The sequence below is a fragment of the Nymphalis io genome, chromosome 1 (genome assembly GCF_905147045.1).
Source record: "Nymphalis io chromosome 1, ilAglIoxx1.1, whole genome shotgun sequence".
NCBI lineage: Eukaryota > Metazoa > Arthropoda > Insecta > Lepidoptera > Nymphalidae > Nymphalis > Nymphalis io.
The window spans coordinates 6,452,922-6,469,498 of record NC_065888.1 but is presented as its reverse complement, the minus strand read 5'-3'; the positions used below and the strand labels follow the sequence as shown (position 1 = coordinate 6,469,498).

General features: G+C 31.6%; 1 protein-coding gene across 2 annotated transcripts in view; it reads right to left on the bottom strand.

Annotated features, from left to right (window-relative positions):
- The window catches only part of LOC126768994 (transcription factor Ken), a 34,892-nt gene extending 20,148 nt beyond the window's left edge, over positions 1-14,744 (bottom strand). Inside the window, exon 1 of one of the 2 annotated variants that reach the window (XM_050487537.1) lies at positions 14,473-14,744. Coding sequence is in view for 1 of the 2 variants with exons in the window: in XM_050487529.1 (XP_050343486.1) it covers positions 7,990-8,060 (71 nt within the window). In the remaining variant the exon portion in view is untranslated. Of the gene's footprint in view, positions 1-7,989; positions 8,487-14,472 lie in introns of those variants that run through there. The other variant, XM_050487529.1, reaches the window with a different exon arrangement.
- Positions 14,745-16,577: the final 1,833 nt, after the last annotated feature.

The following is a 16,577-nucleotide window of genomic DNA, read 5'->3' as shown; positions in this document are numbered from 1 at the left end:
AAATATAACGTATCAGCCGACGCCCCACCTCTATTTTGTTTTATCTTTAACTCCCCTTATCATAGCAACACAAAAAACATACCAGTTTAGAATCACATCACAATTTTTACAATATAACCTCAAAGTTTCACCAAAATCTGTTCAGTAGTTTTTTGCGTGGTGCTAAACCAAATAAATGATTTGCAGTTTAATAATAATGTAAATAAATTATGCTTAAAGTAATAATCGGGTAATTAACATATGCAAAAAAATGGGAGTTGATATGTGATAATGATTTGTAAAAGAAAATCAGTCAGAGTAGTAACTGACCTACACGTACACTAACATTTCACTAAACATACGTATCGCTGCATGAAACGTGCGCTTTCGTTCACGATCGTTCTGTTTTAGCACTCTAGGGCTTACTCTATATGTTTGCGTCTTATGTTTACACGTGCGCGTGTGTCGAATATTGGTAGCTACTTGCGGGAAATCGTTTGCATGTGTGCGTTTTACACACACGCACCCTCGCCCTACTCCGGATGTGAACGCAGATTTGTAAGCCTGTGAATGTGCTAGACCAAATTGATAGGTGTACGCGTTATCTACACTGTTGTGCAACAGTGTGCTTACTTTGCGCGCGTGTGAGTTATTGTTTAGAAGCCTTGAGGCTTTTAACTTATTTTACAACTTACCTACAATCGAATTGACTATAAAATAGCAAACAATCAGAATTTACGCTTGGATGGGCTTTTTATTGCTATTTATGACACCTGTTCTCGCATAATTAATTTATATTTGTAACCAATGTTCATAAATATGGAATGAAATTATTGATAGTTATACATTTAAAATGAATAAATATTTATTTGATAGTATACAGAATGAATAAATAAAGAAATAAGTAGTTTTGAGAATAGTGAAAGTAAATGACCAAATTCCAATTCCAAAATATTGAATATCAAATAGGTACAAGGGTAACATCGTAATAAAATTCATAGGTTAAATCGTGGCCTTTAAGGTGAGGTCATTATAATGGTATTATGATATCATAAATCTGATATTTTTTCGATTTATTGACTCGACGGCCTTAAGAAAGTTAATCAGTTTTTCATACGAAAGCGGAAGGCATTAGATAAAATACCACAATTAAAGGCGGTATTCAAATGTGAAGGTGAACCGGTGAGGCTGAGAAGAGGATGCGTGAACCCTAATTGAACGAGCTGAGGGTGTGTGCGTAATCGTTTGAAAATCGGTGACGGACACGCGTGTGCGAGTGTTGCGTGTGCGCAGACTAGCCGATAACAATAAACTATTTCCGAAGTGACCCAGTTCGAACGTCCTTCGGTAATTTGTGCCGCAAGGAACAAGAAAGGGCTGGGAGCGATTTTGACAGGAATATTAAACTTTTTATTGTTAGCCGACAATGCATTGCTTTGTAACGATGAGCTAACTGCCGGTTATTGTCGAACCAAAATAGACTTTTATGACCTTCGGTGCCGTAAAGGGGTTTTTGATCTTTGACGGCAAAAATAAAATCATTTACCAATAGCTTTTACTTATGAACCTCTTATTTCATATTTTTAAAATAGGCTTAATAACAATTGCATAAGTTTTATTCTTATTAATGGTTGACCTGCTTTTAATTTGAATGATTCGAGAAATTTTAAAATTGTAGCTATGTAAACATTGCATTGTTTTAATATATAATTATAAAATACAAAATCCTTTGTATTGTTTATTTTTTATATACCAATAAAAAATAAAAAAATATGTTTGACAAGATGAAAAACATTTGTAAAAATTGGTATGTCATTGGAGATACCGCAGAATGTATCCAACGATAGCGAGCCAGTCTAATTGAATCGAAACTTGTTAAGTGTGTTAATAGACGATGACCGTCACAATCAGTAGCAGTGGAAACCATTAAAAGACGATTTAGTAACGATCAAAAGCGAGTGCAAAGATGTCACTACACTATATGCAAATGTGGTCTGAATTTATTGATACAAAAGAAATAGAATTGCATGCACTAATTTGGCAGGTAATTAAATAAACATACAAGCGATATTCATCGTTAATTCACTTATTGTATCGAATTTTTATGAATTTTTAGTAATCAAAGAATAACGTGTCGTTTCACAAACTCCCAGTGACGGGATACATCGAATCCTCTGATAAATTTTTTTTTAATTCAGTTCAATGTGGATGAGTTACCGGTGGATGAAGAAATTTTAGATGAATAAATTTATTATATACTCTGTATATGTTAAAGGCTAATGAATAGAATACGTTAACAATTAATTAAAGCCGTGAATTAAATTTATTTTTGACTCGATGAAAAAGTAACAAATTATTTTAAATAATATACACTTATTTTGTTGTATGTAGATTCTGTTAACGGCCGTTCCGTGATGAATATAATTAAGGTTAGAATAAGAATATTACAATATACACTTACATGAAATAAGGCTGAGCTAATATATTTAACATTGAACAACGTTATTTTAAAATTTAAATACTATTCGCTTCTAATTGTTTATCGTATAAGACTCCGACTCGCGTGTTCTTAGTACATACCTTATTAGATATTAATATGATCTGAAAACAAACTATATATTTATAGAAATACTTAATAAACTTAATTTTAAGCGTTAAATATCGTTACTAAATGTATTTTATATATTGACTACAAGGAAAAAAACATAGTATGAAATCTATTATTTTAAAAACATTATCGATTTATGCTTTACTTGATCTCGACATACGATCACAAATTTGGAACATTTAAACACTAAAATAAAATACTTAATTTGTTAAATACAACCGATGAATAAAACTAAACAATGTTCAATAAAATAGCTTATAAATAGATGGATGTTCCTTCTGTCACGTATTTCGCAGTACGCCAATGACCGCGCTTGTATTTCGACATGAATGCTTGCTTTAAGAAACGTTTCGGTAGCTGTAAACCTAGTTCCAGCTTGTTTCAAATATATTTGTTCGTGAATATTATTTTCATGTAAATTGCTCATGTCATTGACACATTGCTAGTACAGAATAACAGGTTTATTGATAGATGATAGATCGACATTATTTTCAGTCAATGTTTTCGGTTAAAAATATATATTTAGAATTTTTATAAAACTGAATAGTTAGTTTGTTTGTATGCTCTCATCTCAGGATTTACATGATTATAAATATTCTTATTATATTAAAAAGCCTATATGGTGAGGGAGGTTATGTACGACATTAAGACGGAAAGGATACTGCTGGTATTTTAGTGGGTATTCCGGTGTTCGAGGCGCACTCGGCGCCTTGGACACCGGCGAGCCCCACATATCCCCTCACTGTTCCCGTGAGCGTACATAAACATAACGTGGAATAGTAACGTATTGCGCGAGTAAAACCGCGCGAAGCAGCTAGTTATTAATAATTCCTTATCAATAATTTAGTTTTTTTTTATAAAATGTTATAGTGAACAAAGACAATATGATTTATAAAGTACTTATAAATTTCATCCCTTACGAATTTCGATACCAATGACAATGTTGTCAAATTTGACGACAAGAATAGAATAAAAGAGTATTTGCACACATTATAAAATATCAAACAGCCACACTCGTATATTTGTTAGACTTCGTTGAGTGTGATGTGGTTTGGGTGGTTTATGACATGGTAATGTATGTTCCCAAACAAATATTTAGAGTTCATACATATAATACGATTAACTATTCGATTGTATGAAGTTAAAGATTAGTGGAGTAGTGCCGGCTGATCAACAAAAAAAAACGCAAATTACTTTCTTAATGCTCTTCTAATTTGCAATTCTAATGCCTCCTCTAAATTACAAAAAAAATAGGCGGCGTTGATAATAATATCTAGCTGAGAACAATGTTCTTTATAAAATTCAATACTTCTAGATTATCTTTCAATCTACTATTATATTCTTCTCCTATTAATAAACACGCAATATAAAATTCTTACTACAAGCGTAACATTTCCAGGAAAAAGACGCACCAATGAATCATTGTCCAATTAGAGCCATTGCGGTTACCAACCGTTTGTTTGTCACAAATAGATTAATATTATGCACTTAACCCTTTTATTGGGAAAATAAATAAATTGAGAAATAAATTGGAACTTCGCCACGTGCAACAATAAGTAATCATCTTGTATGAAAATATGTAGTAGTATATATACATATAATATGTATATTTGTACGAATATGTATGTATGTCAACGAACAATATGACAATGATTGTGTATAAAACAAAATAGGTATATACAATTGTAACATTAATAGGAAGTGATTTTTAATTTGAACGGATTTTGTAGTCAGAAAGAAAAAGTTAAGATTATATATTTATCATATCATATCAGGTGTTATAATTATTAAAGTAAATTTTATTATGTATACAATTTAGGAAGGATTATCAGCTGGCCTTCAAATTATTTATTAGTGTATTCTGCTCTCCGTATTATTCTTAAATACTATATTGCTTTTAATTATTGCAGATTATTAAAGTTTAAAATAAATTACGTATTTACTAAAATTAAAGTTTTTTTCGTAAAACTAAAGTAACTATTAGTTTTTATTCTAATACGAATTCGTTGTGTATTCGTTCAAGTAATATTTGTGTCTAATTAGAAGTTTATCTTATATGTATATCAAGTGTATTCAATACAACAGAAAAATATTATTTTCAAAATTTATATTGGTAATACATTATGGAATGTAATAAGGGCTAAGAATTTAGAACACCTTAAGATTATAAATTAAAGCAAAAATTTATATAAGTTTGCCAAATAAACACAGACTTTATTATTTACTTAAAGACAGTTGTAGCCTTCAATTTGTGAGGATGTATTATGTATTGGTATATTATGTACAATTTATTTTTTTAAATACTGTTCAAGTCAGTTATTTATGTTATGTATATAATAAATGATCTTTATAATAATATAAGTATTTACAAAACTATTTGGTCATCCCAGAGTTGCTATAATATTAGAAAAATTAAACTGCCTATGTTATATATTTTTACATAAATGTAAAAATGCATGCAAATGCTTTTATATCGATGTTTCCGGATGACAAGGCGGATAAACTTTACGCTAAATAGAAAAAAATGATAAGTCCAAAATGTTACATATTTTACCGTTACGGCTTATTATAAAAATGTTATAAATCATACAAATCGAAGGTTACTATGATATTTATTAAGAGGAATAAATATCGATTAAGTATTTCAATTTCATAACAACTTAAAATCAAGGTTTGTTATATTGACGCATTTTCGTTTTAAATTTCGAACACACTAACAGATAAATTATACGAAATATATACATATACAAAGGTCACGATGATATTTAAATAATTATTAACATCGGAAACAAATACTTTTTAAACTGTACTGTACTATAATTTTTTTTGAGAATTTCAATATTATTTTTCGTAAATGCGTTTCATTTCATTCTATTGCAACAAATATACAATAAACAATGATTCATTCATTCATTCTATTAATTTTTGGACATGCAATGAGATCGCCTGATTGATTTTTTTAAGTTTTGTAAAATATACCTGATATTTAAAATAAACTAATGAAAAAAAATATTATTAAATCAAGTATTTAAAACAAAAAACATTTGAGTTAGTGTCTGACAATGACAACAAGTTAGATTTGATATTGTGAAGTATTAAGAAAATATAATATTGACTTTAAAAGCGATTCTATCCAATCAAAAAGCTATTCAGACTTTTATCTCAATTTGTATTTTAAAATGTGATTCTAAATAACAAAAATAACATCGAATTAGATAACACATACCTAACTATTCCGTAGAATATTTTATATAACTATCGAGAGTTTTTAGTTTTATATTTAATAAATAAAAAAACAACATTATATATATTTAATAGATTGCAAAGTGTGAACATCTTTATTGAAAATATTTTGTTCATAACACGATAAATAAAAAATATTTGTTACTTAGAGTTCATTGTATGTGTTTAAAGATTAAAATGATGGCATTGGAACATTAAATTTAGGTTGCCCTTAAACCTTTAAAAACTGTGCCAACAGTTAGCATCCATTGACACAATCCATTTATAGTCATGACGTCATAAGCGTTGCATTGTTTTGTAACGAAAAATTTAATGACAGGTTAGAAATGTTATAAATATATCCGTCCTACGTTCATTAATAATATTATTAGTAATAAAAAAATATTTGCTTTGATACATTTTAAGAATATTTATATAATACTCAAAGTATAAATGCGAATGTATTGTATGTATGTTTCGTCCACATTGAACGAATTTTAAAAGCTAGTAAACAAAAGTACTATTTTCCTGTGTGTAGCTTACTTTTAATTACTATGTTTTATTTGTAAAATGACGATTAAAAATTCTTGTCCTTGACTTATGTTTATTTTGATGTTAGTAATAATTTCAATATTGCGGAAGTAATAGAGATCCTCTTTTTAATATAACGATAAACGAAAAGAACACGAAAACAGAATAGCTGTAAAATATTTATTTATTGGACGAAATAAACGTAACATTATTTTTATTCAAAATAAATTTAAATACTGTCTATGATCTATTGACATTTATACTTTATTGTACATCATCAGAAAATAGTACAAGAATTTTCTAGCTTATGACTAATTTATTATACTAATTTACAAGGGCGGTCTTATGGTTCGTGAGCCTTTTCTACTGTATAACCCAGTCGAAAAAGGAAACTTTTTAATAGACACAGATATATACTAATACTCATGACATATATTGATAATCCATATTAGGCAATAATAAATAATTAGAACTATCTAGTTTATTATCAATATAATAGTAATTGGTTTTAAAATTTTATTAATTTTATCAAATGAGATTAAATGAAATCTTCAAGGCGACGCGACGGTAGCGAGTTACTTTCTGATATAAAATGATAACAATTATTTTGAACTGTTAAATTTAAAAAATATAAATTTTGTAAGATAAATTCTATCCAATTTCTTAGTAGATTATTGTTCTAATATTATAAAAAAATAATATCTAAAAAACGGACAATCAGCAAATATATATATTTTACGCAAACATTATGAATAATATTTTAGGAAGACCTATTTTATGAAAACATTTTTTAATTTAGTCAAATTATAAGTGTTTTGTGAATTTTATTAGACATAAAAAAGAAGGTTATTATTCGGCCTTTTTGCAGTCCTGTGTAAATGAGCAAAAAAGTGCACCACTAAGGTAGGAGTGCTCTTATTTGAGAAGCGCGTTTTGGAGAGTGGTTTACTATAAAAAAATAGTTTTTAGTGTACGTGCCGCAATCTTTTAAAGACTTTTATTGTTTTCACTGAATTTTTTTTTTATTTAATATTTTTTAATAATTTTAAATTAATTTCAAAATTAAAATACTTAATAATAAGTTACAACTCTTACGCATGTTAAATTTAATAAGTATTTAATATAACTCAATCGTTAAATTAACTTTTAATTGTAAGCATTTCATATTCAAATTCCGTTGGCATTGCTTAAAAATATTTTAAATATTAACATTATAAATGTTCAAATGAAAAAACACTAATATATACAATAACGTTTTTGCAATGTAATTAAAATATACAACTATGTTTTTGCTACACAATTGCATATTTAGGCCATCTTTCCATAACCGCAAACGCATTGGTTTATAATAATGTAAAATTTATTCAAAGTTATTTTGCGCATCGAATGCGCGCGAAACTAAGCGTGGAAAAGCGGCGCGGGCGCATTTCATGCACTGAGTTCAGTCGATTTCGCAAACCACGATCTAATGTGAACCTATTAACCTCTTCGAGCGAGGCTCAGAGGCGAAGGCGAGAGGCGGATGAAGAGACGAATAGTGCGTTCATTAGACACAAGGTTGTGTCAGTCATCCCGCCGGACCGTGCAAACAGCAATTCACACGTAATAACGCAACACAAATTAAAAGTAAACAAACAACAATGTCTTACCTTGCCAACTGTAGTGCACTTCTATTCGCAATCTCATTGTAGAAATTCAAAAGTATGTTACTATCGAACATATTATCACTGCATCACAGCCATTTCTTTCACAAAATAATATACAATAAAAAAAAAACAAAAACAATCCGAAGCACCAGCGATCACAGGATAATCACAACGTCCGGTCCTAGGCACGTCCGTGCGCGAGCGACGTCAAATCAAACTGGCCCGGTCAAAATGACGAAAGTGAAAACATCGCACGCACAGAAAAAAAGGTTGGCGGCGCGGTACAGTCCTTGCAGGCCACCTCTCGCGCGGGCTCCAGTGACACAGTAACTGCGCGGCGCGCGCTTCGCCCGACGCCTATATAACGAAATGCTCGGAGGCTCGAACTTCAAACGCCAGCGGACGGCATAAAAAGAAGATGGGTTCTCGCGGTAGCTAGGAAAGAATGAGCACAAAGAATAGCGACACGTGGGCGCGTGTGCGTGCACGTGCAAGTATCGTTGTGTGCAGAGATAGGCGGCCGCAGGAAACTCCGTTCTCTTCCACTAGGAAAGACCTTGGATTTGAATCGGCACGTTGCAATGTGTACCGCCGTCGCCTACGCCGCTGTTACCTACTTGCCGTTGACGGCTCTAACTGATTAAACGATGATTCCATTGTATAGTTTATTTTAAAACTACACAGTAGTGCTTTCAATTGTATTTGCAATCAAAACTCCATTAACCAAAGATACTAAAATATCACACCGTCGCTCCATACGGTCTTATCATAGATAATTTTGTATGATATCTATAAAAAAAGAATACATATTTTAAGTGGCTCAAAAATTGGCCACAAATTTGTTGTATAGTACTACTTGAAGATGTTCTTTTATTGTGTGACAGCAATCAATACGCGAACGAATTTAGGTCAAAGTCAACTCGTACTAATTGACAGTCACAAGTTATATTTTGTCATACCGGTGTAAATATACAGCTGACCGTGATCGAGGAATGAAGTGGATGATATAAGCCTTCACTGAGAGAAATGTCACAAATGATAAAGATTGAAATATTCTTATATTTATAAAAGGAGATGCTGTTTTGCTAAGTGATTATTGCAGGACAAATAGCACAATTACTGAGCATGAAGCAATGAAAGTTGATAATGATGTTACTGCTGTGACACGTTTCGGGCGCGCACAGTCAGAACGTTGCACAACGAGCAAATGAAATTTGAGATAATTATGCAAAGTGGGTCGTTAGACATGCTTTCGTTTCAATATTTTATACAATTAATTCAATATAAATTTAACAATAATAACTTTGAATTAACACATTTGATCAAATATCTTATTTTTAATATTTACGTGACATTGTATGTACATATTATCGAACGATTGAAATGTTAAAATATTATGTCAATAAAAAATTAAAACAATGTCAATGTTACCTAATATATCGAAAAAACAAAGTTATTTGAGATAAAATAGATAGAAATTCAAAATGTTAAGGTTGAAGAGTTAAAGGTTGAACTAAGTAATAACACTAAAACTAAAATAAAATAATCTATAATCTTTAAGCACATAAAATTAATTTAAATATGGAACATCAAAAGTTTCTGAACCGGTTATTTAATAACATATATTGTACGTACACTCGTTCCGTTGATAACGTAAGAGCATTTCACTTTTGCTTCCACATTCTCATTGTCTAGAAAAGCGATTGGATAACTTAGCAAATATCATCTGAACCGCGAACTTATATAAATACCTCTGCATCTGTGAGAATAGCCTTAATTGTAATTTTTTTAAACTCTTAATTTACTTATAAATATTGTTATTACATTATTTTGTAACGAGTGAAAGGAACTGGCTCTTTTATACACACAATTGCTGCATTTAAATTAGTCAGGTAGGTAGAATTGTATAATATTTAATTTTTGTCAACAACAGTTTGTTTTTCTTAAAGTAAATTAATTTGTAAAATAACTAACATAAATCTAAAAAAGGTCTAGGTTCTATTTTATTTGTTACATTTTTCTTTTTACCATCATTTTGTACACGTCTAGCACTGAGGTTATTCTTCTAATACATATATGTTAATTCAGTATATTTATTTATATATTCTGTTTAAATAATAGCTAAATCTACACAAAGGGCCTCTGTTGGTAATTAATAATGAACTGTCACATCACAGGGATCTATTTATCTGAACGAGTAAGACCTTTCGTTTGTACCAAAACAATAGTCTATTCAGAGCTTGCAAAATGTCTAAGCACCAGAGTTCACAGTGAAATGTCGACAATAATATTGTAACAGTAACCTAATCTTTTACGTTCTATATAAACGAGTAAATTATTTCAGTTCGTTACTTATTACAATTACAATTCGGGAATACTGTTTAAGAAATAATAAAACACAATATTTTCTTAGTAGTAAAATAACGGAAAACAGTTAAATATTCTATTAAATTTACTATCTACGAATTCGCATACGAATGTTAGAATATATAAATATTAGATTGTTTTATATTTACAGAATTTTAAGCCATCTTTTTTTAAACACAACTTTTAAAAACCGCATTAATAATAATTTGAGAACATTAACGAAAAATCGGTCACATTAAATGAGAAAAGAATTATAGATATTTTAATACCTATTAATTTTAATCAACTTCACATTTATTTAAAATCTACGTTGGCTAATTACGGTGGCTATTTTTTTATTTAGTTTCTTCATAATATAAAAAAAATTATTCTACGACACAGTACTTAAATCGACGTTTGTATTAAATTTTGTTAGATCTTTGTACGAATGTGTTTTAGTAACCACCCATGTAAAAATTATCCGAAGTATAATATATTCTGTGGCATGTTTTCTATTGTCAGTGTTGCTATACATTTTTAAAAAGATTAAAACGCTGCTCCTGTCAAAAATATTTTTTTTTAAATACTATTTGCTTGCAAGCATTTTAATAGAGATCGGTGTTAATACGTTACATGTAATATAGTAGTTTTGTATCACGAGAGATACATGAAGAAACTATTTACAAAATGTCAAAAAAAAAAATTAACCGCATGCGTATGAGTCGCGATTTACCTACGCGACAACCCTAATATAATAAATAATATAATAAGTTCGTCTAAGGCTGTAAGCGATTGATACAGTGAATGAATAGATTAATACATTAACATAATTTTTATTTCGATCACATTTAAAAATCTTTTATATATATATATTTATATTATATATATATATTTATATTTTTTGGTTTTATATATTTTTTGGCTATATATATATATATATATATATATATATATATATATATATAGCCAAAAAATACACGTATATATCTCTATATTGGTGATTTTTGAAGTTTTTTTATTTATTGGTGTTTTTGGCCACCCACGTCCAATAGACTGACATTCCTGACTGGATCTATATATTACCTTCCTTAAGCCTGTAATTACACTGACTCAACCACTCTTTAAACAAAGCAATACAATTTACTTCTGTGAGGCAGTACAGTGAGTGAGAACTATCCAGGCGAGCTTGCACAAAGCCCTACTAATATAACCAGTATAGTAGGTTAAGTAAAGTATTCATTTTACTCAACGTGATATAAGAGATGACAAACCAGTATAATATGAGATGATAGAAAATTGTTTATAATATGCTTAATCCTTTTCTTGAGATTTTGGTAGACGACAAAGAATAGTGTAAATTTCTGACACAACAATTATCGATTCTAATATCACAACAATTAAGGTCACTTTCACAACATTATTTTCAGTTAGTTTATTAAGTTCTATCTATTGTGTATGAAGTTAAGCAAACGTTTATGTTTTACGTATCAAAAATTAGTCTTAAATCTATTAAATATATATGATAGCGTAGATGTAAAAGCAACAAGTATCTTAACTTGTTATATTGTATAGCAACTTACGGTCTTTATGTTGTCTATTATTGTCAATATCATTATAGTATATTAATTAATAAATACAATAAAACTATTTTTTATAAAAACGGAAACTTAAAAATACATCGCAAACCAACTGCGATTACAGTTTTAAAATAAATAATCGTCTACGAGAAATCCTTATTGAAACATACATTATTTTATTTCACATTAAGGCAGCGCTGTTCATTCTTTAAGTTCTGGAATTAATAAAAAGTATAATTCATTCATTTATAATTTTTCATGTAACGATAACACAGAAAGGAATGACGAATGATTCTATATAATGTATTTTAAAATCTTACTAATTTTTTATAATAAAAACAATACTAATATCTTCTAATTCTAGCGTACAATACAGTAGATAACCAAGCTTACTTAACCAATGCCAGTTGAGTTGAAGGTAGTTTAAGATTTTCGTTTTAAGTTATAGAAAAAATCTTTTAACTATATTTATTTAACTTGTCTATATTATTCTTAACATCGTTTAACGTTCTATATACTTGCCATAATCTCATTTAGATTCGATTATATCGAAATCGAAACGCTTTATAATGATATGTATATACTTATTTGTATGATAAATGCCTAATATTAATTAAATTCGATGCTATTAGAATAATAATTTGAATCTTTCGTTATTGTGTCGAATTGTTTTTGCTTGAGAATATTTTCTTGATTGTAATTTTTGTCACGATTTATATTACGCCTTTGTCTTTATCTGGAATGTATTGTTTATTTGTAAATTCTAATCAATTCAAATTATTTGCAAATCTGTATCCGATTATCGAGAACTGTTTAACCTTTAATAATCTCTATTTTATGATTATTTTTAATGTCATAAGGATCTTATTAATTGAAGTTTTTTTATGAATATTTTTAGATACATGAAAAAGTTATATCGTCGTTGGTAATTGTTATGAGACAAGACAAATACATATATTTATTGTCATTTACTGGAATCGTCGATGTGATCAAGTATTTGCTTGACAGTTTGTTCTTAAATGGGAAATTATTTTGAGTTAGCGCAATGTGGGCACAGATTTAACAGACTTTTGGCAGCCTTTAAAGAATCCCACTCATGAAATTCACTTAATGATATGGAGCAGCTCATTTCTACTCTGTCGCAAACCACACATTTTAAAAACTATAATAATATGGTATAATTTAATAAACTTTATATATTTAATGCAATATATAAAACTTACACTGAGCCTCAAAAGGCAAATGGATAAAGTACTTCAAAATAATCTAAAACGAATTAACTGATAGCATTATTTCATTTAAAATGTTTTACAATAAATCGATTTTGTAATTTTTGACTTAAATTTCATCTCACCGAAATCTTTACAAAGAATGAAGTCATCCGTAAGATTCGGTTGCGTACGACGTCGAGAAACTTTTCGTGTCGGTATTTCTCTAAGTGAAAGTTAAAAGTGTAAGTAACTAACTATGTTCATTGTACTTTTGTCACTGGCAAATAACGATCTTTATCGTATATCCTAATCTCGACATTTAAACTTACGCCCACATTTATCTCTTGAAAGGAAAGTTTTGTATTTGTGTTGCGTAATTTTGCCATAGTAATAGACAAGATGCACTGATACACTTTTATATAAATTTATCGCAGATAGCCTAGACATTTAGTAATTTCTTTGCATCTTATCGTTTAAAATGTTTTTAAAATTATTTCGTTTGGGATTTCAGTAGTATCTGCTTCACGTGAAAGTGTTTTTCGAAGGTGGCAATGGCGGGTGGTGGTATGCATCCGCATCAACCATTGAATCCGTCACGATCGACCGTGGCTGCCATTTATTAATATTAAACGAAAATTCGTTATCCAACTGGCCTTGGGTCGCGTTCCTTTCAGTTCTACTTAATGATGACAGTTGCTTGAAACGTGCTGTTTGTAGTGGCACCAACTCAATAACAGTAAAAGTGCGGTCATGGAGAATGGAAGGTTTGTTAGATAAAGGTAACGTTAAGAGTTGACGATTCATGAACATTATTTATTGACATCGCTATCATTAGAATTAAGAAAGGCATGCATACGCTTTCACTCATTAAATGACGTATGGTCGATTGATGAAATGAGAATTTTAAGTGAAAACGACATGCCGAGAGGTTTTGTAATAGCTATTGAAAGTGTTGCTCGTAGAGTGAGGCTCGGCGCAGCGTAGAAGTCGAAAGTGAGACCGTGAGGTTGCGCAGGCGCGTTACGAAGTTTTTACTGTCGGCCGCGCGCGAAATCACTTGAAAGTTGTATTGTCCTTGGATATTTCACTTCTTTATTTGTTGCGTTTCCGACACCTAAACCTTAGTTCAGTCGCAGGTGACGCCAATTGTAGCACTTTGAGTGTGTTGGTACCACTCTCGTGTCCCCTTCACTATGCTCTCGAACACAGATTTGTCGCACATGACGCTTGTACTTTATAAGAGCGATGATATTATTATGAAATATATGTAGAGACGCTGAAATATGTACAGAGCCTATACAAAAACTATAGTAAGGGTCAATAGGGTAACATATAACGTTGACAGTTCTTACCGAGGGACAATGGTAGATGAGACTTGGTCCTCGCCGGGGTTATCCAGGGTGTCGGTGCGCGCAGGAGCGCGCGGCGGTTTCCCGGCGCTTGCGCCACTTCCACGCTTGCGACACGCTTCCTGCGGGAGAGTGCGAGGCCGCGCGCGAGTTCCGCGCGCGTTGCACAACGCTTATCGTCGACCCGGTTTCGACTTTCACCGCGGCACACTTAAACTGAATCCAGGGCTGGGAGCACTTAAGCACTGTAATCCGGGCACAGTCACAGGCGCGGGCGCGGGCTATTCGCAGGAGAACGCGTAATGTATCGGCGCGACGGCGCTGCGGGCCGCGGGCGCCGGGCGAGTGGCGTGCGCCGGCGCCGCCGTCGGTTGCGCCACGCTGGAAAGTAAAAGTAAGCGGTGGGCGCGGGGCGCGGTGGCACATTTCTCCCACTTTCGCCGCAGTGATTCACGCTGCGCCAAGGTCGCTTCCCGCCACTCCTGCGCCACCATTTTTTAATGCTGTTTCTGAAAGTGTTACGGGCAGATGGTCTACGTGCGTAACATAGTAATAAAATACGAGACGTGGCCAGACACACGTAAAAAGGCAGTTTATATCTAACCTGCTTATTAACTAGGTGGTAGAGCTTTGTGCAAGTTCGTCTGGGTAGATACCACCCACTCATCAGATAGTCTGCCGCTAATAGCAATACTTAGTATTGTTATCTTCCGGTTTGTAGGGTGAGTGAGCCAGTGTAACTACAAGCACAAGGGACATAACATTTTCGTTCCCAAGGTTGGTGGCGCTTCAGCAATGTGAGGAATGGTTAATATTTCTTACATCGCCAATGTCTATGGATAGTGGTGACTACTTAACATCAAGTCGCGCCCATTTGACCGTTCTCCTATATATGTAAAAAAAGAAAATTTAAAAAACAAAAACAAAACTATGATCACTAAAAACCGTATCAGTTTTCAAAAGCTATATTATATATCAATAGATAGCGGTGGTAATTTTCTTGCACATTCTCTATCAAAGATTATTCGACGAGAATCGAGATGTTACACTGTAGTTCGGCCGTGAGGTGCCAAGTCAATTAGTTACAGAACCACAATGGTTCGCGAGCCTGCACTAATATGTACATTCATCACTCATTCGCTTGTCATAGAAGTGGTTTACCACAATAATTCAAGGCCAGATGTACATCTTAACCAAATTCCCGAGTAACACAATTACTACTAATATTACTACTTATTGCAAAAACGAAAAACTATTTATTCAAAACAATCATGAAACCCAAAACACAAAAATTCATAAAAGGCAATAACATAGGTTTGTAAGAATATTTTATGACCATCGAAGTAGGACTTCGTTTACACTTTCACTGCTTATTTAATCTGTAGTTGAGTTACTCAACACAAAATGCAATCTTAACACGATTATCTCATTAGTGTTTGTGCTAGCTTCTATATAAAAGAAACACAAAGCTTCTTTGCACTAATCGTATCCAGTTTCAATTTAAGCTAATATAAAATAGGTGACTAACTATATATTCACATTTTGCCTAATCTGATATTTTCAATAGATCACAAAATTTATTTTATTTTTCGGCTAAAATAAACAAAAAAACATATATAAAAAATTTCAGTAGAAGCTCGGGTCCTGAAAATTGTTAGTGCACACACAAATCCTGTGCGTCCGAAAAAGTAAAGCCGTTTTGCGTAAACTTATTTTCTATCAAGTCGGATTTGTTGTGTGGGACAATAAATCTGTATTATGAGTGTGAGGAAATAGAAAGTAAATCAATGTATGTTTGCGCACTCACAGAAGCACCATAATATGTGAGTGAGTCTGCGTAACTACAGGCACAAGGTACATAACATCTTAGTTCCCAAGGTTAGTAGCGCATATTAGTCTCCCTTGAGAATGGCTGCCGCGGTTGAAATCGTTTAGGATATCATCTTCATTTAAAAGAACCATGTCAACTAACATATTTGCACTATAGAACAGCTGCGATATTATACAAGGAGGCTATATTCGAATGTAGGTAAATGAGTCACGCTGCTAACCTAGTAAGCTAGTTAAAATAATACAATTGTTAGTTTGTTATCAAAATTTTCAATTGG